Source organism: Sorghum bicolor, chromosome 2 (genome assembly GCF_000003195.3).
Source record: "Sorghum bicolor cultivar BTx623 chromosome 2, Sorghum_bicolor_NCBIv3, whole genome shotgun sequence".
Lineage (NCBI taxonomy): Eukaryota > Viridiplantae > Streptophyta > Magnoliopsida > Poales > Poaceae > Sorghum > Sorghum bicolor.
The window spans coordinates 11,386,673-11,402,544 of NC_012871.2; the positions used below are offsets into that span (position 1 = coordinate 11,386,673).

Consider the following 15,872-nt stretch of genomic DNA (forward strand, 5'->3'; position numbering starts at 1 on the left):
TCTATGTATTCAGAGATATTTGCATTGATATTCAGAACTATTTGCATTGGTATTTAGTAATATTTGCATTGGTATTCAGAAATATTTGCATTGGTATTCAGAAATATTTGCATTGGTATTCAAAAATATTTGCATTGGTATTCAGAAATATTTGCATTGGTATTCAGAAATATTTGCATTGGTATTCAGAAATATTTGCATGGGTAATCAAATCTACTTGTACATGTACTCATCTTATGTCATGTGTACTCACACTACAGGTGCCTTGTTGAGTTGGTGTTGTAGCTGAAAGAATCTCCACAGGACCGTTTACTCCAGCTTTAAGCCTAAGTGGCAACGGTATGATCCTCTATCTGCAGCTACATGCCATCTTTGTTAATATTGTTTGAGATCATGAACACGACAATCGTGTTTAAATTAAAGCTGCTTATGGTATTTATTTATTTTATAGTTCATTTCTAAAGTTGCTTGATATTTCACAAAGAAGGATGGATAAATCATGGATCGATAATGATGCTAGGTACCAACACTATTTTTAGAAAGACTAAAAGTTCTATCTTCAGTTAACATAGGAATTAACTTAAAAACTGCATGTAGGCACACCGAGATGTATCAACAAGGGGTGAACAATTTCATAGCTTTTGCATTTGAGAATTCAGCTGTAGGAAGCAAGATATTATGCCCTTGTACAAAGTGTGTTAACTCATTTTGGAAAGAGGGAAGTGAAGTACGTGAGCATTTGATATGTGATGGGTTTTTAAAAGGGTACAGGACATGGACCTTACATGGAGAAGTTAGCTCTTATTTGAATCATGGAAATGATGGTGTTGAACTTATGGAGGAGACTGACGAAGATGATAACATCTCTGATTTCCTTAGAGATTTAGCTGCTGGTATAGATGACAGAGGGGATTTTGATCACAACAATGAAGACCTAGAGCCCTGTGCAGAGCTAGCTGCCATTAAAAAGTTAGTATCAGAGAATAAAAAAGAGTTATACCCTGGTTGCAAGAAATATACACAGCTGCGTTTCCTAATTAGGTTACTCCACACCAAACTCCTTGGAGGGTGGAGTGATAAGAGTTTTAACCTGCTACTAGATCTACTAAATGATGCATTACCTGAGGGTTCGATGCTACCTAGAAACTTTCATGAAGCTAAGAAATTGGTGAAATCGATAGGAATCGGATACAATAGTATTCATGCTTGTGAAAATGACTGCATTCTATTTTGGAAGGATAAAGAGGGGTTGGATTCCTGTCCAAAATGTAAGGCTTCTTGGTGGAAATCAATAAGGAAGGCCTATGATGGAAAACATGTATATAAGGTTCCTAAAAAGGTTCTCCGCTACTTTCCAATAAAGAAATGTCTTCAACGCTTATTTCTATCATCTAAAACAGCTAGTCTAGTGAGATGGCATGATGAAGGCCGAAAAAAGGATGGTCTACTTAGGCATCCTGCAGATTCTCTACTATGGCAAGACTTTGATAAGAAACATCCAGAATTTGCTAAAGATAGCCGAAATATCCGTTTAGCATTTGCCACTGATGGTTTCAATCCATTTAGGACCATGAATGTTACTTATAGTGTTTGGCCTGGTATTTGTATTCCCTACAACTTTCCACCTTCAATGTGCATGAAGAAATCAAATTTCATCCTCTCTTTGTTGATCCCTGGTCCAGAAGCTCCTGGAAGTGATATGGATGTCTATTATCAGCCACTAGTTGAAGATCTATTAGATTTGTTTACCAAGGGAGTTAGAACATACGATGCTTCGAAAGGGGAGTTTTTTCAGTTGAGGGCAGCAGTACTATGGACTATTACTGACTTCCCTGGTTTAGGCTATGTGTCCGGGTCTGTCACATCTGGTGAAGCTGGATGTCCTGATTGTCATAGCTACACATGTTCACTTAGGCTTGGGAATGGTAGCAAGACTTGTTATATGGGTCATCGCAGGTTCTTGCCTGAAAACCACCCATTTAGGTTTGATGCTAATAAGTTTGATGGTAAAACTGAATTTAGGGCAGCACCTACTCCACTTTCTGGGGAGCAGATTTTGGAGTGCACTAAAGACATTAATCATATTTTTGGTAAAGATCCTTCTAGAAAGAAACCAGCAAGCAAGAGACGTAAGGAAGGAGAGCCATTGGTCATACTGAAAAGGAGATGTATATGGTTTAAACTACCTTATTGGAAAGATTTGATGTTGCGACATAACTTTGACTTCATGCACATAGGAAAAAACGTGAGTGAAAGCTTAGTTAATACATTCCTAGGCACAGAAGGGAAATCCAAGGATAATTTGAATTCTCGTTTGGACCTTCAAGCTCTAGGTATTAGAAGTGATCTCCACCCTATTGAAGTGGATGGCCAACTTTATTTACCACCAGCTCCATACTCAATGAGTCCCGATGAGAAGAAATTATTCTGTCAAGTCCTGAAGGGGGTCAAGTTTCCTGATGGATACGCCTCTGATATACGTCAAAATATACATGTTAGTGAGAGGAAGATATTTGGCCTTAAGAGTCACGAGAGCCACATTATTTTACAACACTTGCTTCCACTAGCTGTGAGAAAAATATTGCCTGAAACTGTGAGTGCTGCAGTGATCCATATATGTAATTTTTTCAAGAAACTTTCCTCCCCTGTCATTAGAATAAGTGATATGGAAAATTTAGAGGTTGAAATAGCTGAAACATTGAGCCTTCTTGAGACTATATTCCTTCCTATCTTCTTTGACATCATGGTCCACTTGATGGTTCATCTTCCTGCCCAAGCAAAGATACCTGGACCAGTTCATTTTCGTAGTATGTGGCCTGTGGAGAGGTATCTGATGAGACTGAAGGGTTCTGTTCGTACAAAAAGTCACCCTGAGGGATCAATGATGGAGTGGTCTAATTTTACAGAATGCCTTACACTTTTTTCACGCTACTTACATGATGGGACTCAGACCACACCTCAGTTTGGAGATGAAGAATGTACCACAACTCCTTTCTTTGGTACCATTGGTCGAGGATTGGCCAGAAAGTGTTTAGTGAGTATTGATCACAAGACATGGCTGCAAGCCCATAGATATGTTTTGTTCAACTATGACAGTATACAACCTTACTTGGAGTAAGTTATCTAGACCCATTGTCACACTTTTCATCACATGGTTGGTTTTCTTTGCATACTAAAGTGATAAACTGATGCACCTTGCAGCAAGCATGCTCACTATCTATCATCAATTGGTCTTCGAAATAGACGAGACATCAATTGCATGCATCATGAATCCTTTCATGAGTGGTTTAGGCTGCATGTAAGTAGTAATAAAACCTAACACTAGTAAATTTGGATTTTGCATGTATATTAATTGTAATTTCAAAATCACAGGTGGAGGAAATGGGAGAGGAAGCCCCTGATGAGATAAAAATTTTAGCTAAGGGGCCTGCAATGTTTGCACATAAATATAGTAGTTATAACATAAATGGATTCAACATTCACATAGTTTCTTATGATGAGGGTAGACCTATTCAAAGTAGTGGGGTTGCTCTAGTTGCTGAGTCCCCAAACTTTGAAAGTGGTAATAATGATAGCCTGTTAGTAGGAAGCAAGACATATTTTGCTATTATAACTGAAATTCTTGAACTGAACTATCACCACAAAGGAAATGTGGTGCTTTTCAAGTGTGATTGGGTCGACAACCGTGTGCGAAACAAATGGGTACAAACAGATCATTTTGGGATCACATCTGTGAATTTTAAGCATTTATTCAATACAGGTGAAAAGATATCCGATGAGCCTTTCATTTTAGCAACTCAAGCAACTCAAGTATACTATGTCCCTGAAGCAGTTGATACTGAGTGGGTTGTTGTTGTTCAGTCAGTCCAAAGAGATGTGTGTGACTTTGATAACTTGGAGGATGATCACATTGCTAATCATAATGGCCTAGTGTACCTGCCTAATATAAATGGCAATGTGACTGTGGATATTATTAATGGGGTTGTCCCATCTATTAGAACAGACATAGATGGTATTATTGTTGCTAAAAAGAATGATAGAAAAGGTTCTAGAAAGTAAGTTTTCTATGTATATTGTTGCTACAGACTCACATATTGTGTTTATTGTTTTCCTCTGAGTATTGCTATGTTTTTTGTCCATTCATAGGAGGAAGCATGCCGACAACTAGGAGAACCAGTAAGGATGCCCCTGTCAATCCTTATGAGAAATGTCGAAATGAAACAATTGCAGCGAACAACAGGAAGCTTCAATCTCTAAATCTGCCTCCTATGCAGAACTTAGGACAAAATGGTCAATCTAGTAAAAGAACAAAGGTGTTAGACAAAATCATTGCATATTTCTGTTGCATATTGATAACTTTTATTTATAGTGTTATGTCCCTTTTTCTATAGAGAACACACCAATCAAATGATGCAGCAGCTGATTTGCCCAATCTGCGCCGGTCACAAAGACAGGCTGAAATTGCAAGTCAGCAGATTGAAGAAGAAGACCCTGAGTATCAACCAAATGGAGATGATTTAATCAATGATGAAGGTCTTGTATAGTGTTACATGCTGCATCACAAATATCGTTTCATGTTACATGTTTCTAATTTAAAATTGTTTACTACAGATCATCATACTATTTCACCAAAGAAGAGGAAAGCAAGAAGCATCACAAGGATGGATAACTTGTTTGCAAGAACACCAAACATGTCTAAGATCCCAATAATGCTCAATGAATTTGCACAGCCTATTGGAGATTATTATAGACAATTTTCTAGTGTTATTGGTTGTCTAGTGAGAAAGAGTTTATCTGTTGGTTGTTCAGACTCGAGGCATGTTGATATTAACAAGAAAAACCAAGTGTGGGAAGCTTTAAAGGTAATGCCCCTACCCTGTCCTCTTGACATGTATACTGATTTGGCATGAAGTGTGGGTGGTTCCATCCCAATCCTCTTTAGATTATTGTGTTAAGGACTGATTTGGTGTGTTTTATTCATGAAACATAGGAAATCTATGACATTGATGAGGCGGCCAAAAACTGGGTTCTGCTCACTGTTGCAAGGAAATGGAAGGAATTTAAGTCTACCTTGAAGGCAGATTTTTTTAATGAAAATTTAACAAATGAGCAACTGCAGCGAAAACATGGTGATAGAGTTAAAGATGATGACTGGAAGTTTCTGATTAAGCATTGGACCTCTCCTGAATTTGAAGTGAGATAATTTTTATCTATGCATATTTGGACTTGTGTACTTCAATATATTTGCAAAATCTAACTGTTTGTATCCTAGGCTCGAAGGGAAATATCGAAAGCTAATCGTGCCAAGTTGGGGATACATCATACCTCTAGAAGCAAGAGCTTTGCTGCTTATAGGCATGAAATGGTATAGAAGATGCATTGAATTTTAGTGCATTTATTTTGCTGCCGTTATAACACAGAATTGAAACAATTTCAGAGTGTACAGCTAGGGAGACCGGTTCGAAGAGATGAAGTCTATATTAGAACACATACAAGGAAAACTGGAGTTCCAACCCAACAAGCAGTGCCAATAATTGTAAGTTCTTTCATAATAGAATTGTAGTCAGTAGCTGAATTGATCTTTCATAACTGATTTGATATTTGCATAACATCCAACTTCCTTTTTGTTAGAACAAACTTAAATCAATTGCTGAAGCCCACCCAGAGTTGACAGAAAGATCAATTCAACAAGGTGATGTTCTTGCTGCTGCCTGTGGAGAAAAGGAGCCAAGAGGGCATGTTCGGGCTTTGGGTCTAGGACCAACTCCCCAAGACATTGGTACCCCTGGTTTGAGGTGCTACAAGTCAACAAGGCTACAAATGGAAGTTCTAGCTCATCACAAGGTTGAGAGTGACAAAGCCGCTCTTGAACGACGCATACAAGAATTGGAAGAGCAACTGCAGGAAAGAAGAAATTTGGAAATAAGCTCGTAGAATTGTTCTAACTCACGGAGCCATGTGGTAAATGTCTTCTCCCGACTTAGAATTACTTCAGTCTTGATTATTGAATGTATGTTATACTGGATATTAATGTGACATGTTATGACTTCTCTTGTCTTGTTTATGTAGAGTCCAAGGTCTCAAGAACATGTTGATGAGGCACAAGCACATGATGGTCAAGCATTTGAAGATGAGGTTTTTCCATATATTAATGATAACTCTGAACAATCTGATCAAGAAGATTATTTGCTTCTTCGTAGGCCTCCTGCTGCCCCATCTACACAGCTTGGTAATTTCCTATCTACACAGCGTGCTGCTGCCTTATCTGCACGTGCTTCTGCCCTACCTACACCTCATGCTCCTACCCTATCTGATCAACATACTCCTGCCCTCTCTGAGCGTGCTGCTACCTTGTCTGCATTGCGTGGTCTTGCCTTATCTGTGCAGCCTGCTACTGCCCCGTCCACGCAACATGCTACTAACCTATCCGCGCAGCCTGCTAATGCCTCGTCCATGCAGCGTGCTGCTGGCCAGTTCGCGCAGCGTGCTGCTGGCCTATCCGCGCAGCATCCTGCTGCCCTGTCCACGTCGACACATCGTGCTGGTGGCTTGTCCACGCAACCTGCTCCTGCGCCATCTTCGCAACGTGCTAGTGCCTCCTCTGTGCACAGTGTTGTGGGAGGATCAAAGAATCAACTTATGGACTGCAGCGCTACCAGTCCCATGAAGAATGTAGTCCCAACAAGGAAGAATAAAGGCCCTCGTGTTTCACCTGATGATCTTGTAATTACTTCAATCTAATGGTGCTTTCAGTTCTAACAGTTCTATAAATGTGTTTATTTTTTGCTGACAAGTCCATAAACTATTTGTGTAGGTTGGAAAGGAGGTCACATTATATGCCATGTTGCGACCAGAAATTGTGGGTAAGGCGGTTGTTATTTCAACAAATCCAACCAATGTACTAGGAGGCCAAGCTCTAGGAAGGCTATTTTGTGAAGGTTGTGATCAAAAGGGATACAATGCTACCTCGCCCTTATGGTGGCATTGAGACTTTGGCTGATGCTAAGTCAATGCCAGTTCAGTGGCCATACAACAGGGTAATAGACTAGACAAGACTTTGTTTCTTTTATTCATATGTGGTAAGTTAATAAAGTGTCTAATTACTGATATTTCTTACAGTTGAAGGTTAGCATGACATCACATTCATCCCAGTCTACAGGTATGTTTTTTTCCTCAACATGACTTTCACCAAACTGCTATTTGTGAGACTAATATAAGTTTAATCTAGAGATATTTTTAAAAAAAAACTGCTCATACTTGTGGTATGTTGGTCTTGTAGGAGGGGATGTCCAGAAAACGCACTGAAGCAGATGGAGATGTGACCTGATCATTTTGTGGTGACCTGATCATTTTGTGAGGTGGCAAAACATCGATGATCCATGTTGCTGTGTATGGGATGCCATACCATTTTGTAAAGTACTGCTTGCTCATGGATGTTGGTTCCTTTGTTGCATGATGTTAGATTATGAAAAGAACTCCAAGGACATGCCTGTTAGTTGTGTTCTCACATGAGCATGTTAGTTGTAGTATGCAATGCAGACTTGTTAGTTGTGTTGTAACATGGGCATGTTAGTTGTGGTGTGTACAAGGCAAACTTATGTCATTGTTGCGAACATCATTGTACCCATGGCTGTTAAATGTGTCATTTGTTTGGCATGAATGAAATACTCCTATGTTATGACTTATTCTATGTCTGACATTGAATGTGAGCTTCTATATATGTTTAAAATGTCAAACAGTGATGCATTTGATAAAGCAGGATTGAAAATATGTATTTGGCTCATGTGATCATGGCGTTTGATTATTAGTTGGTATAGTTCCTATTAGCCTTGGTACTTTGGACGGTATAACATATATATGCCATCAGCACTTTGGTCGGTATTTGTTCATCGAATAATCAAACCATCGGTCTCTAAAAACATGTCGGTCGCTATAGCCTATACCGACACCATATTCAGCGTCAGCTATTAAGTGTCGCCATAGATCTGTAGCGACCGATGGGACGTCTCTATATCGATATATAACGACCCATCGTGCAACGTTACTCTTGGGCTGTGGTGTAGTGTATCCCACCTTATTCGCTCTCTACTTTTGGATAGCCTACCTCACTAGCCATCCTTTACAGAATCTATTGGAGGACTACTATTTTTTAATTAAATCTATTTTAGAAAGTAGCTAAATCAGTAAATTTGGGCTAGTCTTTTTGGCTAATCTCTTGGATCCGAGAGTCTTTCTAAATCTCACTCTCTAAATCATCATTTGGAGAGCTATTTGCATAAAAATCGTTTTCTATATATCTTTTCACTCTCCAACAGTTTTGCTAAATCTCATGCGCACTCTAGATAGTCATTTTTGTCTTCTATATTTGGCTAGCGAATAATCCAGAATAAACAATACCTATATGGATGACCATTGAGAGAAACTGTTGGAGGATAGTTTTTCACTAAAACCTTTATTCCTAACATTTAGAAAGAATATAGAGAGTCTCTTGGAAATACTCTTAGGGGTACATATATGGTGAAAATCTAGAGAAAATCACTGTTTTCACAAAATTTGAGGGGTGCATTGCACCTCCTAATTAAGCTTTGTTTAGTTCCACCCAAAAACCCAAAATTTTTCAAGATTCCCCGTCACATAGAATATTTAGACGCATGCATGGAGTATTAAATATAGACGAAATAAAAACTAATTACACAGTTTGGTCGAAATTGATGAGACGAATCTTTTGAGCTCTATAGTTGGATAATAATTATCACAAATAAATGAAAGTGCTACAGTGTCACGAAAATTTTCCCTTCAGGAACTAAACAAGGCCTTACTACCTACCTTTGCCTCTATATACGGATATACCAAATACTTGTCTCTCAAAGAACTCTGTTTTTGTCCAGGGTGACGCAGAGGATGGAAATGATCGAGAGTAGACCCTTTTTTTTTGCGAGTGGTTGTCTGGTCGATGCTTTGCCTAAAATGTTCGCAAGAGCCATTGGAAGGTGTCTAGAAGCTTTGTCATGCACAGCTACAGCCCAAATATGAGTTTCTCATATACTATACTATAATATATGAGGTTAGTAGGAGGGAACATCAAAAGCCATTATTAGCCTGTTTTTATTTCTTGAACATAGTCATTCGATTATGTTGCTGATATCGTGATATTTCCAATTAATCAGTGCCAACTTTCTCATCCTTTCTGAAGTACAATGAAAAGGACCACATTCATGTGATCTTTTCATCAGTTACGAGAGGTCTCTCCAGACAAACTCAGTGATTAGTAGGCCAACAATTTCAAAATTTTGTAAGAAGGCTTAATTATTTTATTTACATTGGTATATTTTGTAAAACTGTAAACTCTCCTGCAAGAGCAACAAGAACTTGTGGGAATACTGGTACAAAACTGAGGGTTAACAATTTCTAACGCTAAAACATATGAAGTAAATCCGCTACTTAAATTCTATGAAAATTTACACTATGTACAAATTGTGCAGCAAAAAGAATTAAAAAAAACGTCGACAGCAGGATTCGAACCTGCGCAGGCAAAGCCCAACAGATTTCGAGTCTGTCTCCTTAACCACTCGGACATATCGACGATTCGTTGGGGTGCAGCATTCCAGAACATTTATAAGAGAGTATTATTCCTCCGGATCATTCGGCTATATATGCCAATCACACCTACTCTGGAAGGTTGCCGCCAGTGATTCCAAAGCGAACGTCCGTAAAAGTAGTGCTGTAACAATATCTAACCCCCAAAAGGCAACAAAACAATGCCAACCATGGTATCGTAAATTAAAATAACAGAATTTGGTCTTTATTGAACTTCCTCAAGCTATAATCAAGTTTAAACAAACCCTGCCCAGCTTTGCTTGCCTTCGAGCACATACTCGCCAAATTCCACATCAGATAAGGCTGGTACAAAGGCATCCACTGCTAACTGTAATAATAACTCAGACGAAAGGGGGGGGCATAAAATGTGACATCATCATTTCTTCTGCTTGCTCGACACATTCAGCTGCTGGAGGTTGAGCAGCAGGTCGTTGGAGTCCAGGAACACCTTGTTGGCGGAGGACGAAATCGTGTGGGAGATCTCCCTTGCAGCTTCAATCTGCCTCAGGGCAAGGAAGGCAGGGTTGTTCGCTATGGCTTGACCAATCAGCTCGGCACTCTTAGCCTCTCCCTGTACACAAACACATACCAGAAGCAAATAGTGTTTCAGAGAGCAAGGTTCAGCTCAACACAATAACATCAACAAGGATACTACAATCTAGTCTAGGAATAAAAGCAAATAACTGCTAATGCTCTCATTTTGCTTCATGAAATTGGTTTCTTACCTGAGCCCTGATAATTGCACTTCTCTTATCTTGCTCAGCTTTCTCGACAATGAACTTAGCACGCTCAGCTTCCTGTGCAGCAACCTGCTTGGCTTCAATGGCATGAGTGAACTCCTTCCCGAAGCTCAGGCTTGTGATAGAGACATCATCAAGAGCAATGTTGAAGAATCGAGCCCTCTCAGTCAGTATCTTCCTAATCTCCCTACTCACAGTCTGAAATTGGTTGGAGAAAAGGGTTCCTCTCAAGTACTTACAAGTAGCTCCCTTTTGAAATAAAATATAGGTAATATGCAAAATATATGTTCAATCATACCTCTCTCTGTGTGATCAGCTGACTAGCATTGTATTGAGCAACAACAGCTTTCAGTGTTTCATGGATGATTGAAGGCAGAACTCTCTCATTGAAGTTCTCTCCCAGAGTTCTGTAGATATGTGGTAGCCTCTCTGGCATAGGCCTTGTGAGGACACGGAGACCAATTTTCACCTGCCAAGATAAAGAACACAAGAGATAAGTATCTCAACATATCAAATGAATCACTGTCATCCAAATCTTGTCTTAAAAAACAAAATCACATAGCACCACATGGTACAGGATGAAGCGCCTGATTAATGATGGCTTCTATTACCGAATAAATGTGTATTATTCCATTAACTACAGTGATAGAAACTAGTAAAATCAAAGGTGCCACATCTTAAGTTACATATAAGAACCAAATTCTAGCATTCTAATGAGTTCAATAAACATACTGTAGAAAAATTCATCATCATATAAAAAGGAGCATCGGAATACCAATAATAATACTCCTAGCAAAAAGGTAACTAGAATAAATGCAGGCAAATGGGCATGCAAATTTAAAATGTCCAAATATAAGGCCAAAACAGCCATATATGACAATAATCAATATTTGTCAAAAGCACAAGATGTTCTGAATTTATCAGGTTCATTGGTCACAACATTTGCAAGAAGAAATATTTCAATGAAAATTGCAGAGAAACTACAGGTGCTGAAATAGTCATAATAGCCAATGGCAGCTATTAGGGGATCAAATGAACAATAAATCAAGGAAGAAACAGGTTTGTTGGCCCAAATTTCAGCTGAACAATGTGATGAAACAACCAGACGCAGAAGCATGCATGTCAAGCAGCAGACAGCAACATTTACACTGGGACTAAAGACACGCTCCAAATAATGAAGAATGGTAGGCTGGAAGAATTGAACTAGAAGTGATGTGCATATTTAGGCCTTGTTTAGTTCCAAAATATTTTGCAAAATCGACACTGTAGCTTTTTCGTTTGTATTTGACAAATATTGTCCAATCATGGACTAACTAGGCTCAAAAGATTCGTCTCGTTAATTCCGACCAAACTGTGCAATTAGTTTTTATTTTTGTCTATATTTAATACTTCATACATGTGTCTAAAGATTCGATGTGACGGAGAATCTAAAAAATTTTGCAAAATTTTTTGGGAACTAAACAAGGCCTTAACAACTAAAAACAGGCTCCAAATCATGGAGAATGGTAAGCTGGCGGAATCGAACAAAAGTGTACTTACCATCTGAAGATCCCGGCTCCCAGAAGTACTCTCAACAAGATTCGGTCGAGCGCGGACATCATAAATGATTGGCCGTTCAAACCATGGAATCATAAAGTGAGTCCCTTCGGGGTATACCTGCATATATAAATTGTTTGGTGTAAATTGAACTGGTTCATTTTCTAGGGGGAATGCAAACTTAAGGATAAATTTTAAATAGAAACCCCAATCAACAATGCCAGTCAAATTGTACAATAAGAGTTTTTCACTAATTCAAGCAATTGTATAAGTACATCAACAAGTTTGGATGTACCAAAAAATATCGCAATTGACAAAAGCACTACAAATAAAGGTGCACAGAAAAGATCAACAAACACAACCTACTTCGACAGGTACATGTTCTGGTTCAGTTTGAAGCATGCTCAAGATAAATGAGCAAGATAGGTATGCTCCTATATCAAAACAAGATATTGCAAGCTGCATGTCATGTTTTATGCATCCAAAATTTCATATTTATACCTATACAAGTATATGCCCATTCAAGCAATCACAATATACTAATATAGCCAAACTTTATGCTATTTACATAGCCCGAAATACACCTTCTGGTGCATGACACAAAGGTAAACTGTTAATAAATCAAGTTATTTGTGATTACACATGAATCAAATGGAAAAACATGCTTTGTTAGCTTAGCTCTTCATTTCATTCGAGCTAACAAATAATAAGCATGAACAGACAAATATTTTGCAATAAGAAAAAGCTAGAACAATAGCTAACATTTTATTGTGCCTAATTGTGGCAATAAGCATGTAGACTTTATGAAGTTTGCATCAGTTCTCAACACATAAAACTCACTATTGACTCTGTAGGAACAATCATCAATGGAAAAAAATTAATACATAAACCTCCATTCGTCTCCGCTTGACACAAAACTAGCACCAAAACAAAACCTAAAATGTTTCATGGCAATATTATCCAGTGAATTCACACTATCGTCCCATCAAATACGTTGTAAATACTTGCTAGTATTTCACAGGAAGTGATGGAGTGTTCAGGCATAAAAAAACTGCAAAGATAACCAAGAATCATCACAATCATACATATGTCCTTTCCCCTCAAAGGATATCCAAGGCCAAGATACTACAATCTTTCTCTCAAAGAATTAATGGTTAGTCATTCAATACACACCAATGACACCTCTTCCATTTTGAAATTACAAAACCTAATTGGGTGCATCCAGAAATGTTGCAGACAATAGCATGGACATAGAACAACCTTTCATATGCAAACCATGATCTAGACATTTATCAGGAATAAATTATTTAAAATAAGCGAAGTCAATAACTTAGGGCCTGTTTAGATTTGAAATTTTTTGGCCCAAAGAGAAAATTTTTTGTGGAATTGGGGCCTCGGAACCAAACGGGGCCAGCAACTATGCACGCACTCCCATGGAAGCCCACCAATGACAACTGCAACTGCATGCAGCCAAAGTTGTGTCAGAAAACAATTTACCAAACTAAACACCTAAAATTTTTTGCGTGCGTCCGACCACAAAAAATTTTACCACTTTGGCCAAAAAATTTTAAATCTAAACAGGGCCTTAGACATTTGAATTATATATAGGTAACATAAATACAAATGTAGTAGACTCTCATCTAATCAGGTGAATATTTTATTTGAAAGATAAAGAGTATCAAAGAACATTGTCACGGGTCTAAATGGGCCCGGAAGCAGTGGACCCAGACAAGGGCCAGGGATAGCCTATCCCTGGCTGGGCGCATGAGGGAGGGTAGAGTTAATAGGCTCTCCTGCTCCCTAGCCCCCTTGCACCGACCCTCTTCCAGAGCTACCACCAGCCTGCCCTTGCACTTGCACGTGACCTGTGGGCAGCCATGGACCGGCGTCGCCTCCCCATTCCCCATCTTCCTACCTCCTACAATCTACACAGTCCACCTCTCACCAACATCGACCGATCAGAAGCACACATCAGTTAAACTAACATATCACAGAAATTAAAAATAGAAATGTTTCTGTGTTCATAATGGATAAGGAAAATCACATGAAAACCTAAGGGTTCAACTACAACAGAGAACGCACAAATGCATGGAGCCATAGACACACGTCCATGTTGATACCTCTGATAAGTCATTGCACTTGCCCATGACAAAGTTTCTATTTTAAGAGATGTAATGTAACAATGGTGAAGTGAATCATGAACTTTTCTTGTAAGTACATCCACAACTCCTAAGCTGAAAACAGAAGCCAGCAGCTAGTTCCAATTTTTGAACAATTTTTGGGTAATCCAGCACAGCAAATTTTAGAGCTACCAACCTACTATAACTGTCAATGTGGGACATTTGTTCAACAATAAAGATACCAAGCACTTCAGAAAGTAGGTGTCCAAACAGGATTTGGAATACTATTGCAAGCATCCTTGAAGATTTGACAAGCACATGCACCTCATGTTTTGTTTTGCCAATTGTAGTACAGGATTTGTATCTAATCTAAGGTGTATGTGCCCAAAAAATCTCAATAACATCCTGGACTGCAATTTACGGAAGCCCAACATCTCTCTAGCCACATTTGAACAACGACAAAGAGATGCCAATGCTGCTGACAATTTCACAAGTTACTAAGGCCGCGCATGCTATGTGTCCCAGACTCCCAGATTTTTTTTTCCTATCCTATATACAAAAGTAGCACGCATGGTTATCTCAGATTTACTGGGAAGTACCAAGAAATCGAAAGAAATCTTCTTAGGGACACCAAGCTAGAATGGAGTTCATCGCAGCAGAGCGTCCTCAGCAACATTTCTCTCCCAATCGCACCCGCAATGACTACCCAACCAAACCTTGTCCTTGATGGGGATAAAAAATGGGGGAAGCGGGGAGAACAGGAGGCGCGCCCGCGGAAGCCCAGACCTTGTCCTTGATGCCCTGGATGCGGTTGAAGACGATGGCGCGGTGGCCACCCTCGACGTTGTAGAGGCTGTTCATGGCGGCGTACACGGCGGCGCCGCCGAACACGGCCACCTTGACCAGCGCGCTGGCCCCCGGCGGGGGCACCGGAATCCGGCCGCCGCCCTTCACGTTCATCCTCGCCGCGCGCTCTTGGGGGGCCGCCGGAGACGGAGCTGCTGTGGTGGAGACTGGGGAGGGAGGGAGGGAGGGAGGAGCGCGGGGGGAGGGGGGGGGGGCGGCGGCTAGGGTTTTTGTGGGTTTTTGTATGAGGAGATGAATGGAGGGGATTGGGAAGGTGCGGCCTTGTGGAAGGGCGGCGTGTGATCGGAGCCTTTGGATTTTAAACGGACGGTGGGGCGCAGCAACGGGGAGTGAGTGGTTTCTTTCCTGCACGGCAAGAAAAGAGGTGGGAGGACCCTGTTGGTGGTGGTGGTGGTGGGTCGTCTTCAGCTCACGCCAATGGTGTGTGGGTCCACGCCGGGCGCTTCGAGATGGGTTTCTGAGCGGCATCCACGACTGTACCGGACCCGGGCTCCAACGATGACTCTGAGTAGTTTGTGCGCTTCATCAACTCCTTTTAGATTACTCTAACCCTTACTCAAATCTTCAGTAATCTATATAGAGCCGATTCTTCAAAACTTCTGAAGATTAGCAGAAACTTCGACTCCACAGCGGATTCCTTAGCACGTCAAGCTCTCAGTTCTCAATCTTTGGTCTTCAGTCTGGGTGTTCTCATCAGCATAGTTTAGACCATTGCTTTATTTCTCAGGCTCTGCATTCTGTAGACTTGCACAATATGCTTATACTTACAGCGCGTTGCTGCTAATGAATGAGAAGTTATGATTGCTGCAAAAAAAAAACGATGCCATGCATAAACACAGAGTCAAAATAGGTGCTCCCTCCATACTTAGACTATCTCCAACAATCATCACCCAAAATGCAAGACCTATTTGTTCTTTGGATAGTATTACAGGTAAAAGGTTTCATAACTATTTTTTATTTTCTCTAACAATAAGACCTAAAATACAACACTCTCTGCAAATAGATCTCGAGC

General features: G+C 39.9%; 1 protein-coding gene, 2 long non-coding RNA genes and 1 other non-coding gene across 4 annotated transcripts; 2 read left to right on the forward strand and 2 right to left on the reverse strand.

Moving 5' to 3' along the window:
• On the forward strand, positions 260–5,032 carry LOC110433012. The gene is made up of 4 exons (XR_002450377.1): positions 260–339; positions 4,147–4,313; positions 4,455–4,533; positions 4,991–5,032. It is a non-coding gene; the product is annotated as an uncharacterized LOC110433012 (long non-coding RNA).
• On the forward strand, positions 6,999–7,547 carry LOC110433193. The gene is made up of 3 exons (XR_002450617.1): positions 6,999–7,037; positions 7,120–7,159; positions 7,280–7,547. It is a non-coding gene; the product is annotated as an uncharacterized LOC110433193 (long non-coding RNA).
• TRNAS-CGA lies at positions 9,502–9,583 on the reverse strand. The gene has a single exon. It is a non-coding gene; the product is annotated as a tRNA-Ser (tRNA).
• On the reverse strand, positions 9,758–15,039 carry LOC8084587 (prohibitin-2, mitochondrial). The gene is made up of 5 exons (XM_002461768.2): positions 14,780–15,039; positions 11,877–11,993; positions 10,636–10,806; positions 10,323–10,535; positions 9,758–10,168 (listed from the first exon to the last, which is right to left on the reverse strand). The coding sequence occupies exons 1-5, from the start codon at positions 14,951–14,953 to the stop codon at positions 9,974–9,976; spliced, it is 870 nt and encodes a 289-aa protein (XP_002461813.1). The 5' UTR covers positions 14,954–15,039; the 3' UTR covers positions 9,758–9,973.

Excerpts from the sequence above, each read along its gene's own strand:
- LOC8084587 (XM_002461768.2), bottom strand. The coding sequence starts at position 14,953 with ATGAACGTGAAGGGCGGCGGCCGGATTCCGGTGCCCCCGCCGGGGGCC. Across the intron at positions 11,994-14,779 it reads TCCAGGGCATCAAGGACAAG|GTATACCCCGAAGGGACTCA; the intron begins GTCTGGGCTTCC and ends TTATATATGCAG. Across the intron at positions 10,807-11,876 it reads GGAGCCGGGATCTTCAGATG|GTGAAAATTGGTCTCCGTGT; the intron begins GTAAGTACACTT and ends TTATCTTGGCAG.